This window comes from Callorhinus ursinus, unplaced genomic scaffold (genome assembly GCF_003265705.2).
Source record: "Callorhinus ursinus isolate GAN/ISIS: 27379988/994484 unplaced genomic scaffold, GSC_fseal_2.0 scaffold36, whole genome shotgun sequence".
NCBI lineage: Eukaryota > Metazoa > Chordata > Mammalia > Carnivora > Otariidae > Callorhinus > Callorhinus ursinus.
In genome coordinates this window covers 15,883,016-15,901,056 of record NW_027397098.1, presented here as the reverse complement: position 1 = coordinate 15,901,056, position 18,041 = coordinate 15,883,016, and the positions used below count along the sequence as shown (strand labels likewise).

Below are 18,041 nucleotides of genomic sequence, written 5' to 3'. Positions count from 1 at the left end.
TGTGTTCAGGTGAACCCGACCTCTGCTCATGCAGAATGCCCCACACCCCGAGTCCCTGCAGTCACCCGGACCTCCGTGAGCACTGAGGAGGAAGCGGGAAATGGGCTCCCTGTTACACCCCAGACCACCCTGCATGCCCAGCTGCTCTGGCTCGCATACCTTCCCCATGGGGGTGGAAAAGCAGGCTCCTTGATGGAGTCGTGGAGGTGAGCCAGACGTGACCTTCTTGGAAGGAGTTGGCCTCGGGAGGGTCAGAGCATCCGCTCTGCAGGGTCCTGTGCCTGACAGCTCCCTGCTTGGGTCCATCCTCCGCACACAGCCGACCCGGAGAGAGGACCTGCCCCGAGTCTCACCAGCCATTGGCCTAACCCGTTACTGCTGGTGGTGATCCACACTGGCCTTTCACATTTCAGGTGGACCATCCACAGACCGCCGCTAGGGGTGGTTGCAAGAGGGCTAGGCGGTTCTATACACCAACATTTCTCCGGCCAAAGTTCTGAGTCAGGGGTGACTTTAGGAGGATCGCCAGCTTCTCTGCCCTCCCACACTGATGCCACGCGATCCCATGAAGATAGGACAGCAACAGTCAGACAGGTGTTAGGAAGTATGTGCCAATATCAGAACAGGAACCTTCGACTTCAAACAAGAGCTTCTTGATTTTTATATCAAGTTCAAATTCCTGATGACAGGCTCCAACTGTCCCAACAACTCCACAGACCACAGACCCTGTGTGTGTATGTGGGGGGTGCTGGGGACACTGAAGTCTTCACTGTTAATGCAAAGTGTAACTGAGCTTTTGTCTGGAAAGGAGCTCCCTTCCGTTGTGACGAGCTGGTGCTCCTGCATCCCACAGGTCTGTCAGGTCCTGCTGACCACCGACCCGCTGGGCACCTGTGGCCTCACGCCAACATTCCTGGGCCTCAGTCTCCCCCCGCAGAACAAGGGGTGGTGAGCCCTCACCGGGCTGAAGGAACTACATGACAGGGCGCCCCGACGCCCTGGCTAGGATGTGCTTACTCTCAGGCCCGTCACCCAGGCCTGCAGGCTTCTCTCCGCCTTTTCTCCCTGTTTGTGGGGACCCTCTCAGAAGCTCCAAGAGAGAATCTGTGAAACTCATGTGCATAAAGGTGTAAATGGCTTTGTTACTACTTTCCGAGTTAAATGCACTTAAATGTCACAAACGGCAGAACTAAACAGACGCGTGTCTCTGGTGTGTGCCAAGGTGTGAGAGCACAGGCCAGTGAGGTGCTCCTGTGGCAAGGGGCGCATGGAGGAGGAGGCGCTGAGACACTTCTGGATCCAAAAGTCATTACTTTGAGTCTACATATAAAATCCAAAAAAGCGAGTGCTGAGAGGTGAAAATCGCAGGAGCATTTCTGGGAAGAGACAGGAGCGGACCTGTGTCCTAACAGCGCTGAAGGAGCAGTGGGGCTCAGAACAGCTAGAAAGGCAAAAGGACATGCGGGCACAAGGGGCTGAGGCAGTCCAGACGGGAGGTGGGGGTCTGCGGACAGTCACAGAGAGGAGCAAGGCTTGCAACACGTGTGGCAGCCGAACACTCAGACATGGATGCACGAGGGTCGTGGGGACAAGGGACCACGGTGCTCGGGTCTCAAGCGTGCTCCTGGGAGGACAGCCTCTTCAACAGGCTGGTCGACAGGGGGACCCGTGTGCAGTGTCGGGAGGTGCTCTGAAATGGGGGCTGTGAGGGATTTCACGGTGGGAAATGCAGATCTGTGTGTCAGGGAAGAGCAGGCGGCCTCTCGAAAACCGCGTGAGTGCATGAAGACAGCAAGAACGTGGAGAGACAGGGCGAGACAGGAGCCCGGGGGCGGGGGGTGGCTGGCGCGTGGTGCAGGCCGTGAGCAGAGGCCGTGAGCGGCCGGTGACACCCCAAGCTGGGAGGGAAGAGCTGACCTCCCGGGAGCCAGCATCAGAGGAAAGGATGGGCCTCAGAAGAGCGAGCACCCCTCTCCGGAAAAGGAAACAGGAAGAGGCAGTGAGAGCAGGACAACGTCTGAGCTGGAGAGGGGTCAGTGGTTAGAGAACGTTCCCCAAGCAGATGGACACAGACGGGCAGAGACGTTCGCTCCCCGTCCCTGAGCATTTCTGCGGGGATCAGCTTCTCGTTCAACTAAACATGACGACACAGGGTGAGAAGCCTGCATGAAGACCTAACTAAAACCCCCCAGTCGGGGTAGCTGCCGTGGGTCCTGCTCTCAAGCCAGGCCTGGATCACCAAAGGAGCCCCAAGAAATCTGTAACCCACGGAGGAGTGTCTGCGCTGCCTGCGGTGAGCTAACTCACTGTCCGCCTTTCCCTGCTGTCCCAGGAGCCTGGTGTAGAGCTCTCCAGCAGGAGGTGGCCAGTGATGGATCAGGGGCAGCCTGCCACCTGTTCTTATAAGTAAAGTTTTATTGCACAAGGACACGCCCACCTGCTTACAGACGCCTTTGTTCTAGAGAGCGGGGTGGAACAGCTGCAGGGACCACCGCTGGGACCACGAAGCCCAAGTCCCTTACTGTCCGGCTCTTTGACGGGGAAGTGTGCTGACCGTGCAGCGGTCAGGGAGCTCTCGGAGGTGAGACACTGTGCAGGGAGACCCCAGCCCCACGCGGGCGAGCTTCGCCGCTTCTGCTCCGCCAGAGGAGTTGTCGGTTCTCCTTTATTCCCTGTTTTATTGTATTTTGCCACTGCTTTCTTTCAAGATTTTTCCTATTTACAGAAAATTTCCAGATATTCTAGGAACTTCTCTTTGTGCCCGATTAGGAATGACTGCAGCGTCACACGCTGTAGGCTCTGTTCAGGTTGCCTTGAGATGTGAGGCACATGAGTCACGCCACCTTTTATAGTCTGGATAAATTTAATCCTCCATGCTATAATTTCCTCCAGGATTTCACACGAAACGTCACAAAGGGAGAACCGAAGGCAGTGATTACTTTGTTTGGAATTATACGTTTCTCTTAGCAGGATTCTGATTCTTCCTTAACAGTGAACAGAATTGGAGCGCCCAGGCTCCCCAGGCTGGAGTGAGCGGCAGACGTGGAGGGACGGCATGCCCCACGTCTAACCATCCGCACAGGTGCCGGACGACCCGCCCAGACGCCACCTCAGGCTCCGAAATGCACGCAAGACGAAGCTGACCTACGTCACGCACACACGCTCTCTTTAGCTTTTAACTGACTCTCGGTGTTGCTGTCACTCACGGGTGTAAAACTGAGCTCTGATAACACCACCTGGCACTGGACCATCACTGTCCAAAAGATGAGAATTTTCCCATTTCCTCCTTTTTACTCACCACAGCTCTGAGAGGTACAAAGCAAAGAATCATTGTTCCTTTTTTTTCCCCACTAAAAAACGAAACAGGAAGAAGTGTTTTCTTAAGATGTCAGAGCCGTTCGTGTGGAAACGGAGACCAGACGAGTTTCTGCCGGAGAAGAAAGAGCTCACCTCTGATTCTTTTATCAGCAAAGTTAAAAGCTGAAGCATTTAACTTCAACTTCATTCGAGTGAGTGCTCCTAGGTCAAAGTTCTAAAAAAGTGGTTTGAGTTTCTGTGAACTCTCTCAAGTAGCTAATAATCTAGAAACAAAAACCTGTGAGTCTGAGATGTTTGTACGATCTTTATCTGTTCCCTAAGTTTGGGATTTCTGCAGACACAAGGTCTGGTGTGGCAAGGGGTACGTGCTGCCAACCACAGCACAGTGAGGAGTGCGTGTCCTGTGGGCGAGGTGACTCGTGTCCACGTCGCGGTTTGAATGGGGAGCATCCTGAACTATCCTGGCACCACATTCAAAGCAAGCCAATTCAGTCTGTGAAGGATCTTTACTGGGAAGCTCAAGAGTGTTAATCCGTCGCTGAAATGGGAGAGCAGAGATCTGGACGCCGTACTTGCCCCTTGCACAGCAGACAAGGACTCATTTCCTGGTCATAAGGAGCATCGGGCACGGTGGTGACAGAAAGACATGCCCCTCCTTTGCCCACAATTCCGACAGCACCACGGCTCATCCAACGCGCCTTCTTCTGCTCTGGTAATTCTTACTTAATCTCCTTTTTCATGCTAGTTTCAAACATCTCAGGCAATGCTTCCTAACTGTGTGCTTGTTCCGATAGAGAGGATCTTACTCATCACAGAACCCACAGAGGATAGAAGACGCACCAGCCAAGAACTTTGAATTCCAAGCGCGGAGAGCAGGCTACAGCAGAAGCGATAAAAACCCCCACCTCCTCAAACGATACCCCAAGTAATAGCAAATTCACTTTAAAATCCCCTGCCTTATTTATCAGCACTATTAAGACTCCACGTAGAAGCGTGTTTTAGTGTGAGGAGAAAACGTGTAGACACGGGGTTCCACAGTGCCCTAATGAACAAGCATGCATTCCTTTATGAGCAGAAAACCCCTGGCAGTCTAGCCGTCAGAGACATTGGGATGCTGAAAACCAGCAAAACCAAGGGTTTCACAAAAGCAGCAAAGCAGCCAGAGTCGGAGCTGGGCTCTGTGCTGTCCTTTGATTGGCTCCGTAAACGCCAAGGGCACAGCCACTAAAGCCCCCTGCTCACCGAGGAGAGCGAGGCACTCACCTATGTGCGTCTGGGCCATGACGTCGGCCAGTCTGTGGGCGGCGCCACTCCCCCCACTTTGGGTAGAAGAGGAAGAGGTCGTGGAGGTGGTGGAGCCGTGGATGGCCTGGCTGATCCAGTGCTCCATGTTGATGCTGCCCTGGCTGGAGGTGGGGGTCCCCTGGGAGTCACCCTGCACCGAGCCTTCATCTTCCGAGCCAGAAGACGTATCTGTGAAAGAGAGGAGATGCGCTGTGCATCAGAGCAGAAACACACCCAGACCCAGCGTCGCCAGCAAAGACCCACCACACGCACTACCCGTCCAACACCTTTTGCTTTGAACTCTCTTAAAAACCAGTTACACCACATCTCAGATAATGCATTATTTTTTTAGTATAATGAACTTTTCATCCAGAACACCTTAAATAAATATGCTACAAAAATCTGTGTGTTTGTTTGTTTTGATATTACAATTTCAGGCAAAGACACTCGCCAACTTGCTCCACTCAACAGTTTGGGAAGAAACCAAATATTTCCAGGCATGCATACAGCAAGTGAGAGGGATGGGGGCAGCATTCTCTAAGAGGTGTTGAACTTTCATGTGTTTCAAAGTGTGTTTGTAGCCCTTTAGAGACCAGAGGTGTTTCTCTGAGCTATAATTTTTTTTTAAATTCTGTGCGAGTGAAGATAACCATGTGCGTCCTCGAAGAGGAAGATGTCAGCAGAGACAATGGTGTAGAAGTTAGAAGGACTGCCATCTCTTTCCCACCAACCTACATGCTCAAGACTTTGCTTCCTCCTTTGGTGAGGACAATACGTCATCATATTACATATTAAGAGCAAGCTAAATGTATTTAACATTCATTTCTAGGGGTACCTGGGTGGCTCAGTGGGCTAAGCAACTGCCTTCGGCTCAGGTCATGGTCCCAGGGTCCTGGGATTGAGTCCCACATCGGGCTCCCTGCTCAGCGAGAAGTCTGCTTCTCCCTCTCCCACTCCCCCTGCTTGTGTTCCCTCTCTCTCTGTGTCTCTCTCTGTCAAATAAATAAATAAAATCTTAAAAAAATTCATTTCTAATAAAATTTTTCACTATTTACTAATTTTTTTTCTCTGTGAAAATTGTGCATCTTAGATTGGGATAAAACATGTCACCCTGTACATTAAAATTAATGGAACTATTTTCATTTAATAAGATTTCCCCTAGCAGAGAAGTTTTCAAGAATTAAATATTGGTGTACTTGTTATTTAAATACCCATGTAAGAGTGAATTCTGGGTCCTACCACTGTGAGTTATGGGAGATGCCAGGAGGGATAACAGACTGTGAGTAGCTCAAGAACATCTGATGACAATGAGAGAAATGACAATTTTCTTAAGTCAAGACATGGGATTTTTTTTTTCCAACACAACAATATTTGTGAAGAATATTTATACTCACATTTTGTTAAAATTGTGACATGACCTGCGCTATCTGGAATATTTTTGAAAGTCTGTTAAGAATTTGTTAGAAAAACAGCAGTAATAGTAAGAGCCTGACAAATTCTCTCCCTCTGTCCTGGCTCATAAAATAGCAGGATTATAATTTACAGAAAAATAAAACGGATACTTTTTTTTGTATTCAGACCTAAGACTTCTTTTAATTTTTTTGATTGTGATAAAATACAACCCAAAATTTACCACCTTAACCATTTTAAAGAAGTTCAGTAGTATCAAATACACTCATAATCTGTGCAACCGTCCCCACCATTTTCCTCAATAGGATCTGAAACTGTCCCCATTAAACAATAACCCTCCATTCTCCCCTCCCCACAGGCCCTGGACCATTTTGCTTTCTCTTTACATGATGTGGGCCACTCTAAGCACCTCATATGAGTGAAATCATACAGTATTTGTCTTTGTGTGCGTGGCTATTTCACTCAGCATAACATCCTCAAGATTCATCCATGTTGTGGTGTATTGCAGAATGTCCTTCCTTTTTAAGGGTGAATTATATTCTATCTCACGTGGATACTATATTTTACGTACACATTCATCTGTGGATGGACATGGGTTGCTTCCATGTCTAGCTATCACAGCGCTCCTCTGAATATGGCTGTACAATTACCTCTTTGAGACCCTGCGTTCAATCCTTTTGGCTACAGACCCAGAAGTGGAATTGCTGGGTCATGTAATATTTTTATTTTTTAATTTTTTAAGAAATTGCCATACTGTTTACCACAGAGGTGGCACCTTTTTACATTGCCACCAACAGTGCACAAAGGTTCAAATTTCTCCATGTCCTCACCAACACTTGTAATTTTTTACTTTTTTTTACAGTAGCCATTCTAGTGGGTGTGAGGTGGTATCTCATTGTGGTTTTGACTTGTGTTTCCCTAATGATCTCTGATGCGGTGCATTTTTTCTTGCATTATTGGCCATCTGTATCTTGTTGGGAAAAATGTTCAAGTCCTCAGATTTACGGTTTTTGAGAAACGCATATACCCATATATCCATCCAAATATTACCATCTCCCTACCAAGTGTTCTCATCCCTCTTTACTGTCAACCTTTCATTCCTACCCCACACCTTTTCACAAGAAAACCACAGAAAAATATCCCTTGTGACACAGACACGAAAATCCTCAAAAAGTATTAGCAAACAGAATCGAGCAACATATAAAATGGATAGTACACACCAGGACCAAGTGGTGACATTCAAAAGCAAATTAATGTTATATCCCATATTAATAAAGGGAGAAAAACCCTAAATTAACCTTGAAAGTCACAGAAAAAGTATTTCACAAAATCTAACATTAACTCATGATAAAACCTCTCCACAATGCAGGAATAGAAAGGAACTTCCTCAACCTAACATAGGGCACCTGTGAAAACCCATAGTTAACACTGCATTTAATGTTCAGACTGAACATGTTTCCCCTAAGATCAAGACTCAGGTAAGGATATCCCCTCTTACCACTTTTATTCAACGTTATCTGCAAAGCTCCAGCCAGTGAAATACAGCAAAAAGAGTAACTTAAAGGCATCCAGATTGGAAAAGAAACATTAAAACATTCTTTAGTCACAAATAGTACGATCTTGTATGTAGAAAATCCCAAGGAACACACTAAACAATTCTTGAATTAATGAATGTTTAGCAAGGTCACAGGATATAAGATAAAGATACAAAATATCTTTATACAGATCTAGACACAATTAAGGGAAGGATTGTGTATCTGGCAAAGGACTTGAAATCAGATTATATAAAGAACTCTTAACTAGTGAGAAGACAGACAATTCATTTTAAAAATGGGAAAAAGTGTGCACACTTAACCAATGAATATATACAAATAGCAAGTAGGCCCATTCAAAAATGCAAATTAAAACCACGATGAGATTACATTTCATATCCACTAGAATAGCTATAATAAAAAATACAGACAATACTAAGTGTTGGTAAGGATGCTGAGAAACTGAAATCCTCATATATTGCTAGTGGGAATGTAAAATGGTGGCAATCATATGGAAACAATTTGGCAGTTTCCTGAAAGTTCAGCATAAACTAACCATAAGATTCATTAATTCAACCCCTAGGAATCTACTCAAGATAAATAATACATGTATACACAAACATATGTACATAAATGTGGATAGCAGTCTTATTCATAATAGCCAAAAACTGGAAAGAAGCTAAATAGCGACCAACTAGTGAGTAGATAACCAAAATGTGGTGTATCTAATAGGATACAATTCAGCAACAAGAAGGAATGAATCGATGCATGCGACAACATGGAGGATGCTCAAAAATATTATCCTAAAGAAGCAAGAGGCAAAAGAATGTATTTTATAATTTTATTTATAAAATGTCTAGAATATTTATAGAGGCATATAAATTAGATCAGTGACTCCCTATGGCTCAATGTGAGAATGGGAATTAACTGCAAATGGGCACAAGGAAACTTTTGGGGTGATGGAAATGTTCTAAAACTAGACTGTGGCAATGGCTGCATAATCTATATATTTATTAAAAATCATTGAGTTACACACTTATAATAGGTTAGTTTTATGGAATGTAAATTATACCTCAAGAAAGGTATTAAAGATGAATGTGTGTTCTACAGTAGTTGAGTATAATATTCTGTGAATATCAACTGCATCAAGTTGGAGGATAGTGTTGTTTTGACAACTTATTATTTAAGAAAGGTATTTTTTAAATCTCCAATTATTATTTTTGATTTTTCTATTTTCCCTCATTATGCCAGTTTCTCCTTTATAAATTATTTTTTAAATTTAATTTAATTATGTTATGTTAGTCACCAAACAATACATCATTAGTTTTTGATGCAGTGATCCACGGTCCATTGTTTGCGTATAACACCCAGTGCCCCACGCAGTACGTGCCCTCCTTAATACCCATCACCAGGCTAACCCATCCCCCTACCACCCTCCCCTCTAGAACCCTCAGTTTGTTTCTCAGAGTCCACAGTCTCTCATGGCTCATCTCTCCCTCCGATTTACCCCCCTTCATTTTTCCCTTCCTTCTCCTCCATGCTATTCCTTGTTCCACAAATAAGTGAAACCATATGATAATTGTCTTTCTCTGCTTGACTTATTCCACTTAGCATCATCTCCTCCAGTCCCATCCATGTTGATGTAAAAGCTGGGTATTCATCCTTTCTGATGGCTGAGGAATATTCCATTGTATATATGGACCACACCTTCTTTATCCATTCATCTGCTGAAGGGCATCTCGGCTCTTTCCACAGTTTGGCTATTGCGGACATTGCTGCTATGAACATTGGGGTGCATATGGCGCTTCTTTTCACTACATCTGTGTCTTTGGGGTAATCCTTTATAAATTATAATGCTCTTTTGGTTATATATTCATTATTATGTCTTCCTGATGAATTGTTCACTTTCCATTATGCAAGGTTCCTCCTTATATCTTGTACTACTTTTGTCCTATTTGATATTAAGAAAGACTTGTTTGCTTTACATTTAATGTTTGCATTGTGTATTTCTTCAACCTTGTATTCGTAATGATCCCAATTTTTTATTTAAATGTGTCCTGGTTCGCTCAGTTGGTGCAGCATGTGACTCCTCATCTTGGGGTTGTGAAGTTTGAGCCCCACACTGGAGGAAGAGTTTACTTAAAAAAAATATGGCTGTGTCTCTTATAGACAACATAGAGATGTATCTTTTTTTTTTTTTTATCCAGTCTGACAATTTCAATCTTTTAATTCAGTGTTTGGTCCATTTACAATCATTGTAATCACTGATATGAGTGGGCTTAAATCTAGTATTTTGCTATTTGTTTTCCAATCATTTCTCCTATCTTTTCCACCTGTTGATTTTTCCTATCTTCTTTTTTTTATTATGTTTAATTAGCCAACTATAATACATCATTAGTTTTTGATGTAGTGTTCAACGATTCATTAGTTCCTGTCTTCTACTAACCACATTTTTTTTACCTTTCATTTTATGTCTTCTATTAAATTCTTATCTCTACTTCTTATTTTTTAGTGGTTGATGTAGGGCTAAAGTATGCATCCTTAACAGACCCAATATGGGGTCAATATTCTAACTATTTGCTCTTCAAACCTGACACTACAAACTTTCTCTTTCACCTCTACTCATAACACACCTGACACTATTCATTTTCTACTGTTCACATTCTGCTTCCCAATTCACAAGAGTAATAACCATACAACAGTATAATTCCATTCACCCACCTTTGTCATAAGTACAGGTGTTTTAAAGCAAATTACAATAGGAAAGCATAGTACTGGAGTTTTCTTTGCTAGTGTGGATCAGTGGAAAGCTCTAGTCCTTTCATCTGCTGAACTCAGATCTCTGCCTCTTCCAGGGAGCAGAATGGCCAGTCTCATTCAGATCTCAATCCCTGGGCTGTGGTCTGAACATTTTCTCCAGGCAGAACACTGGGAACCGTGGGGCTCACCTCACAAGTTGTCCTGCTCTCGGGGTGCTCTTTCACTGCTGGAGGTCCACAGCCAGAACAGCTGCCCCATTCATCTGGGACAGTTTTATAGTTGCTTATAGTGCTTGGGTTAGTCTAGTACCAGTTATTTCTCTATGGTGAGAAGCAGAAGTGCTGGCAAATTCTTGTTATAGTTTTGTACGTAAAAACCAAAGGAAAGCTTCTCCTATAAAAGACTGGCAGTGTCACAATCCTAATTAGATCTTTTCCAGAGACTATGATACCAGTCAGTGACTAGTCCTTTCACACAGAAAACACATATTTCAGGAATATGCTCTGAAGAGCAGTGGACATGAGATGAATTCTAACAAATGTTATCAGCAACCAAGGAAAACAGAATGAGTGAAAATGGAGCTTAGCCCTAAGGTCCTGTACAAGTATGGTTATAAATATGTACACAACTGCTACACACAAAATAGGCTGTGAATAAAAATTGTTATGATGAGGGTGCTGGCATTTGATTGTACAAAACTATTCCATATGTGATATTATCGCTAGGACTCTTGCATGACAGTTTACAAAAGGTATTATATGGTGTACAAGAAAGGGCTAGTCAAATAATTAAATGCAAAAATTTCAACAAAAATAACATTTCCAATAATGTTCTATTTTGCAAAGATATCTGTACAATGTTTGATTTTCTGAAGTTTTGTCTTTCATCACAAAATAACATTTCTGAGGATGGATCCAACATGTGAAAAAGCACATACATGAATAATCATATTGCTTTTTGCATTTTTTTTTAAAGATTTCATTTATTTTTTTGACAGAGACAGAGATAGCAAGAGCAGCAACACAAGCAGCGGGAGTGGGAGAGGGAGAGCCGGCCTCCCGCCGAGGAAGGAGCCCAACGCGGGACTCGATCCCAGGACCCTGGGACCATGACCCGAGCCGAAGGCAGATGCTCAACGCCTGAGCCACCCAGGCACCCTGCATCCTGCCTTTTAAACTCATCATTTTTCATAAAAAAGTAGCTCAGAAAAATGTCTATCTCCTTGAATACTGTCTAGTTCTAAACACTTGGTTTAAGTGGGTTTGTTATCCTTGTAAATTCATTCTGTTTGTTACAAAAATATGTACAAAATAAAACTTTTCACCACATTAATAAAATAGAGAGTCCAGACATAAATCCCTGTTGATATGGTCAATTAATCTATGACAAACGAGGCAAGATTATGCAACGGAGAAAAGACAGTCTCTTAAACACATGGTGTTGGGAAAACTGGACAGCTACATGCAAAAGAATGAAACTGACCACTTTCTTAACACCAGACACAAAAATAAACTCAAAATGTATTACAGATCTAAATGTGACACTGAAAACCATAAGACTCCTAAAAAAAAATAGCCAGTAGACTCTTGGACATATTAGCAATGTGTTTTGGACCCGTCTCCTCACACAAGGGAAACAAAAGCACAAGTAAGTAATTAAGACTCTCAAACTGAAAAGCTCTGCACAATGGAAGAAACCATCAACAAAACAAAAGGGCAACCTACTGAACGGAAGAAGATATTTGCAAATCATGTATCTGATAAGGGGTTAATATCCAAAATATATAAAGAACTCATACAACTCAAGACCAAAAAAAGAAAAAAAATTCCAAACTATCTGAGTAAGAAAATGGGCAGAGGACCTCAACAGACATTTTCCAGAGAAGATAATGCAGATGGCCAACAGACACATGAGAAGATGCTCAACATCACTCATCATCAGGCAAATACAAATCAGAATCATGTAGCACTTCACATCTGTCAGAATGACTAATATCAAAAAGACAATAAATAACAAGTGTTGGTGAGGTTGTGGAGAAAGGGGAACCCTCTCACACTGTTGGTGGGAATGCAAGCTGGTGCAGCCCTTCTGGAAAACAGTATGGAGGTTCCTCAAAAAGTTAAAAATAGAGCTACCGTATGACCCAGCAATTCTGCTTCTGGGTATTTATCAGAAGAAAATGAAAACCCTAATTCAAAAAGATATATGCCCCCCCTACGTCTTTTATAGCATTATTTACAATAAGCAAGATATGGAAACAGCCCAAATGTCCACAGACAGATGAATGGATAAAGAAGATGTGGTATATATACACAATGGAATATTACTCAGCCATAAAAAAGAATGAAATCTTGCCATTTGCTATGATGTGGAGGGACCTTGAGGGCATTATGCAGAGTGAAGTCAGTCAGGGAAAGACAAATAGTGTATGTTTTTACTCACATATGGAATCTAAAATAAAAACAAAACAATGAACACACAAAAACCAGAGACTCAAATGTGGAGAACACACTGGCGGCTACCAGAGGGGAGGTGGGTGGGGGTTTGGACAGGACAAGTGAAGGGGACTGGGTAGTACAAACTTCCGGTTATAAAACAGGTGAGTCTGGGGGATGCAAAGTGCGGTGTGGGGAACACAGTCGACAGTCGGCACTAACTTCGAATGCTGACAGGGTGACTGCACACATCACAGGGAGAGAAAATGCTGAATCACTATGTTGTGTGCATCTTGCTGTTGAAGTACCTGCTTCTGTTACTCTCACTGCTTGCAAACATTCAGGACTGAACGTCAAAGTACTCGAAAAAGTGTTGTATACGTTCCTCTGTTCCTATTGTGCAAGGTAACTTAGGTCTGCAGAAAGGCACAGTGGCAACAACATGAATAATGTTGGAACCCGATTCACAGAAAAAACACCAAATAAATTAGGCTCGATCCTTCACGTTTTCTAAAGGTACCTGGATAATTTAACTTTGCGCTTTACTTTGGTTTTGAAGATCATAAAACAGAGATTATAATGATTTAGGTAAAACGAAGCAGAGAATTTAGGTGGTTATCAACCATTTGGATCAGCCGGTGTGGGCCAAACTGGCCCTCTGTCTTTGTAAATAAAGTTTTATTGGCACACAGCCACTCACTGATCTGTTGCCTGTGGCTGCTTTCACATCACCGCAGAACAAGCACTGTGACAGACACAAAATACTACCTGCACATTACAGGAAGATGAGGACCCCAAGTTGAGGTAGCTGCATAAATTTTTCAATTCATTTGGTTTCTCAACACAACCTCATGGCATATTTATATTTGAAGGACTTGAGAATATGTACAGACCAATCTAGGCAGAAGAGAAGTCCAACTTCAGTTATAACTGTGGAGGCACAAACCCTTCCCTTTTGCTACATGAAGGGTCAAGTAAAACTTCACGAGACTTTAAAGGCTGTATCATTTATGAATCTCAATGAAAAGATTAAAATACATATTTGTATTGACACATACATAACGTTCCTTTTCCTTCCAAGTTTAATTTGGACTTCTGGTTCGAAACCTGAATTACAGTACCATTAGTCTGAAAGCTACAAAGACCGGGACTGCTTGAGCTAGTGGTGAATTAATTCCAAGGCTCGCTCGTCACTTCAGGAAGCAGACAGCGGGCCCGCCGCTCACCTGGAGGTGTGTAGGCATCCATCGAGGTCTGCACAACCAAGGACCTGCGTTTGGAAGGCATAGGCACCGCCATCTTCCTTTCTTTGTGTTTAGCCAGCGCCGCCTGCACGGCTTCTGTGTGGACGTCTAAAACAAAAGGAGAGCTCAATCACCCCATTGTTCAGGGACATCCCGAAGGCCCCAGGCCTTTTTTTTTTTTTTTTTCCCTTTGGTCTGGTCCTGTGAAATAGCTGATCCTCCTACAGACACTGTCACAAACAGACGGGTGGGGAAGGAAGGAAAAGAAGTATAAAATCACTGGCTTAAAAGCTGCAGGGAAATGACATTCAAACTCATTCAGACTTCTAATTATTCATTTTTTTACCCTAGAACCTGTATAAATAATCACATACTGGCCGCAAAGTGCTGCATGACTTTTGTTTCTTAGGTGATCTGTGGGTATTTCTTCTCACACTCCTCAAACCTCGGGATTCATGTCTACGTTCTGTTAAGGGGGCAGGTCACACCTCGCCGGCTGCAGCAATGATTTCCACTAACACCAGACTCTCAGGGTTTAGTCACTGTGTTTGGCCTTTTGAGTATATTAACCCCCTGGATTCACCCCACAAATAGTCACTGAATGCCTACTTCGTAAGCATCCTCAGGGCGGGGGGTACAGTGGAGAGTCAGGTGGACAAGGGGCTGTGTCTCACACAGCTGACTTGCTAATGGGTAAGGGACACCCAAAAGGCGGTCATCTAGGGCAGGAATGAGAACAGGATAAACAGACTGCCCACTTCATTGTGAGGCCAGGGAAGAGTTCTGTCGATGTGAAATTTGAAGAGTAAGAATAAACAGCCATTCTGTAAAAATGAGAATTCCCAGGACACAGAGAAAATGCAGCTCCCAGGTGTGGAAGGTGAATGAGCAGGTGGTGGGCAGAGAGGACACCGCCCTGCAGAGGAACGCACCAGGACGAGGGCTTCTGAGGTGGGGCAGGCACGTCTGACAGGGAGGCACTGGGGATCTTAAGCAGCTGTGCCACGACCTGAGTCCGTGGGGGTTCTGGGTGCTGTGAAGAAGGCCGCAGGACAGATGGAAGCCGGGAGCCAGCAAGAAGGCAGCAGTCAGGCGCGATTCGGCTCCATGCAATCTTCCACACAACCCCACCGAGGAGGCACTCCCAGGATTTCCCAAACGAGGAATTATTACTGTGGCAAGTGGCACTGCTAGATATGAGCCCAGGTGTGAACACCTCCAGGGTCCACACCCTTCACCAGCAAACACACCACGCTCATGCTGTTCCTAGGAAAACTCCAGCAGGTTAGCATTTTAGAACAGAGCCACCCAACCACCCCCATGGGCCACCTGCAGCCTGCATCTCTTCTATAGAAAGTGTGAAGAGACACTACAAAAAGAAAAGCTATTAAACAGAGGTCAGTATTCATTTGCAGGTGTGGGGAGAGAGTATAAAATGTACATGTGGTGAAATGTTCAGATCTTAAGTACAACTGATAAATTTTAATAGATGGAAATCTATCTACAGAACCATTACCCCAGTTGAGACACAGGACATATCTATCAACCCAAAGTTCCTGTGTGTGTCCTTCCAATCAACCCCCATCCTGAATAAACAGCTACTGTTCAATATTTTGACAAGCTTGCCTTGGCTCTTGACCTCCATACAAACAGAATCGCACAGACTTTATATGACCATATGGATTCTCTGCTATAGTGCTACCTGCTTGATATATTCCTTCATGTGGCTGCAAGTTTCAGTACTTCACAGGGTTTTACCGATGAGACATAATACAACATAGGAATATACTGTAATTCATTCATACTTCTCCCAGCTGATGGATATTTGCATTATAACTAGTTCTGGGCTATTACAAAACACCTGCAGCAAAGATGCACATACCTATGTTTATGTGGGCATTTTCATTCCTCTTCTCTAAATGTCTAAATATGTAATTGCTGAGCCATACAGTAAGTGCAGTTTTCAATTTTAAAGAAATCGCCAAACCATTCACAAGTGGTTATGGTAGTTCACATCTCCGTCAGCCGTGTATGAGACTCCAGCCCTGACACACCCTTACCAACACTTGGTACACTCGATCTTTTCCACAGCAGACACCATTGTGGTTGGGAAGGGGAATTTCATTGGGGATTTAGGTTTGCATTCACCTGACGGTTTAAGCTGAGCACTGCCCTTGGGCTTACTGGACTTGAGTACACCCATCTGTTGTAAAGTACCTGTTCAAGTTTTTGTCCATCCTTTGAGCTGCCTTTTCATTGCCGATTTATAGTAGTTCTTCACATACTATAGGTACAAGTTGCTTTTAGGTGTTATGTTTTGAAAATATTTACCCTGAATCTGTGGCTCACCTTCATACCCCTACCAGTGTACCACATGAGAAATTTTTAATTTTCATGAGATTTGCTTTATTTTTTTTCTCCTATCCAGTGCTTTTTGACTGCTGTCTATGAAATCTTTGCCTACCTCAAGGTCCAAAAGATACTCTACTTTCTTCTGGAAGCATTAGAGTTTTTAGCATAATGTACTCAAGGTCCATCTACGTTGTGGCATGTGTCAGAATTTCGTTAAGGTTGAATAGTGTCCTGCTGTATGGATATAACATATTTTCTTTATTGATTTAACCATCAATAAATATTTAAGTTGGGGTCTACCTCCCGGCTATTGTGAATATGCTATCATAAGCACTTATGTATAAATAGCTGTTTGAGTTCCTGCTTTCAATTCTTTCAAATAAATACCGAGAATTGGGATTTCTCAGACTTCCACGGAAGATGGCGGAGTAGAAGAGTTCCAACCTCATCTTGTCCCGTGAATAAACCTAGATGACAGCCACATCAGTGTGACTACTAAACCAGAAAAAAACCCTAAGACCAGCAGGATAGGCTCCCACAGTTGATGGTAGAGACTAGGCCACGCTGGCGCAGGAGGAGGGGCAGAGACGCACTCCAGAATCAAGCCAGCCACAGACAGGGGGAGGCCACAAGTGTGAAGACTGGAGAGAAGCAAACCCCAAAGAGATCCACACCAAGACACAGCATAATTAAAGAGGCAAAAACATGGCATTAGAGAATTTTAAAAGCAACAAGAGAAAACAGCTACATACAAGAGAAACCCTATAAGGCTATCAGCTGATTTTTCAGCAGAAACTTTGCAGGCATGATATATTCAAAGTGCTGAATGGAAAAAACCTGCAACCAAGAATATTCTATCCAGGACTCTGAAAAACAAACTCAGGGTTCTAGAGGGGAGGAGGGTAGGGGGATGGGTTAGCCTGGTGATGGGTATTGAGGAGGGCATGTTCTGCGTGGAGCACTGGGTGTTATGAACAAACAATGAATCATGGAACACTGCACCAAAAACTAATGATGTAATATATGGGGATTAACATAACAATAAAAAAATTTTAAAAAAAGAATATTCTATCCAGCAAGGTTATCCTTTAGAAGAGATAAAAAGAAGAAGATAACATTTTCCCAGACAAATAAAAGGTAAAGAAGCTTATCAGCACTGAACCAGCCATATAAGAAATGTTAAAGGGAATTCTTTGGAATGTAGAGACCATAACCAGGAATAAGAAAATTAGCAAAGGAAGAAAATTCACAGATACATACAAACACAATAAAAGTAGTAGATTCCTCACTTATAAAACCAGTATGGAGGTTAAAGCCCAAAAGCAAGAAATCAAATATGTCTATAAAATATGTTGGTCGAGGGATTCACAAAAGGATGTAAAGTTCGACATCATATACATAAAACATGGGGGGGGCAGTAAAAATCCAGTGCTTTTAGAATGGGTTCAAACTTAAGCAACCATCAACTTAATATAGACTGCTATATGCGCAGGATATTATGTATAAATCTAATGGTAACTACAAATAAAAAACTAATAGATATGCAAAAAATAACGAGAAAGGAATCCAAGCATATCACTAAAACAAAACAAAACAAAAAACAAAAAAACATCAAACAACAAGACAGGAGAGGAAAAGAAAAAGGGTCAGAGAAGAGCTACAAACCCAACTGTAAAACAAATAGCAAAATGGCAGTGGGTATACAC

General features: G+C 43.3%; 1 protein-coding gene across 1 annotated transcript in view; it reads right to left on the bottom strand.

Moving 5' to 3' along the window:
* The window catches only part of DIP2C (disco interacting protein 2 homolog C), a 281,152-nt gene that overhangs the window by 144,644 nt on the left and 118,467 nt on the right, over positions 1-18,041 (bottom strand). The window contains exons 6-7 of the mRNA XM_073879852.1: positions 13,966-14,091; positions 4,582-4,791 (exon numbers count right to left, since the gene is read on the bottom strand). Coding sequence (XP_073735953.1) covers positions 4,582-4,791; positions 13,966-14,091 — 336 coding nt within the window. The remainder of the gene's footprint in view (positions 1-4,581; positions 4,792-13,965; positions 14,092-18,041) is intronic.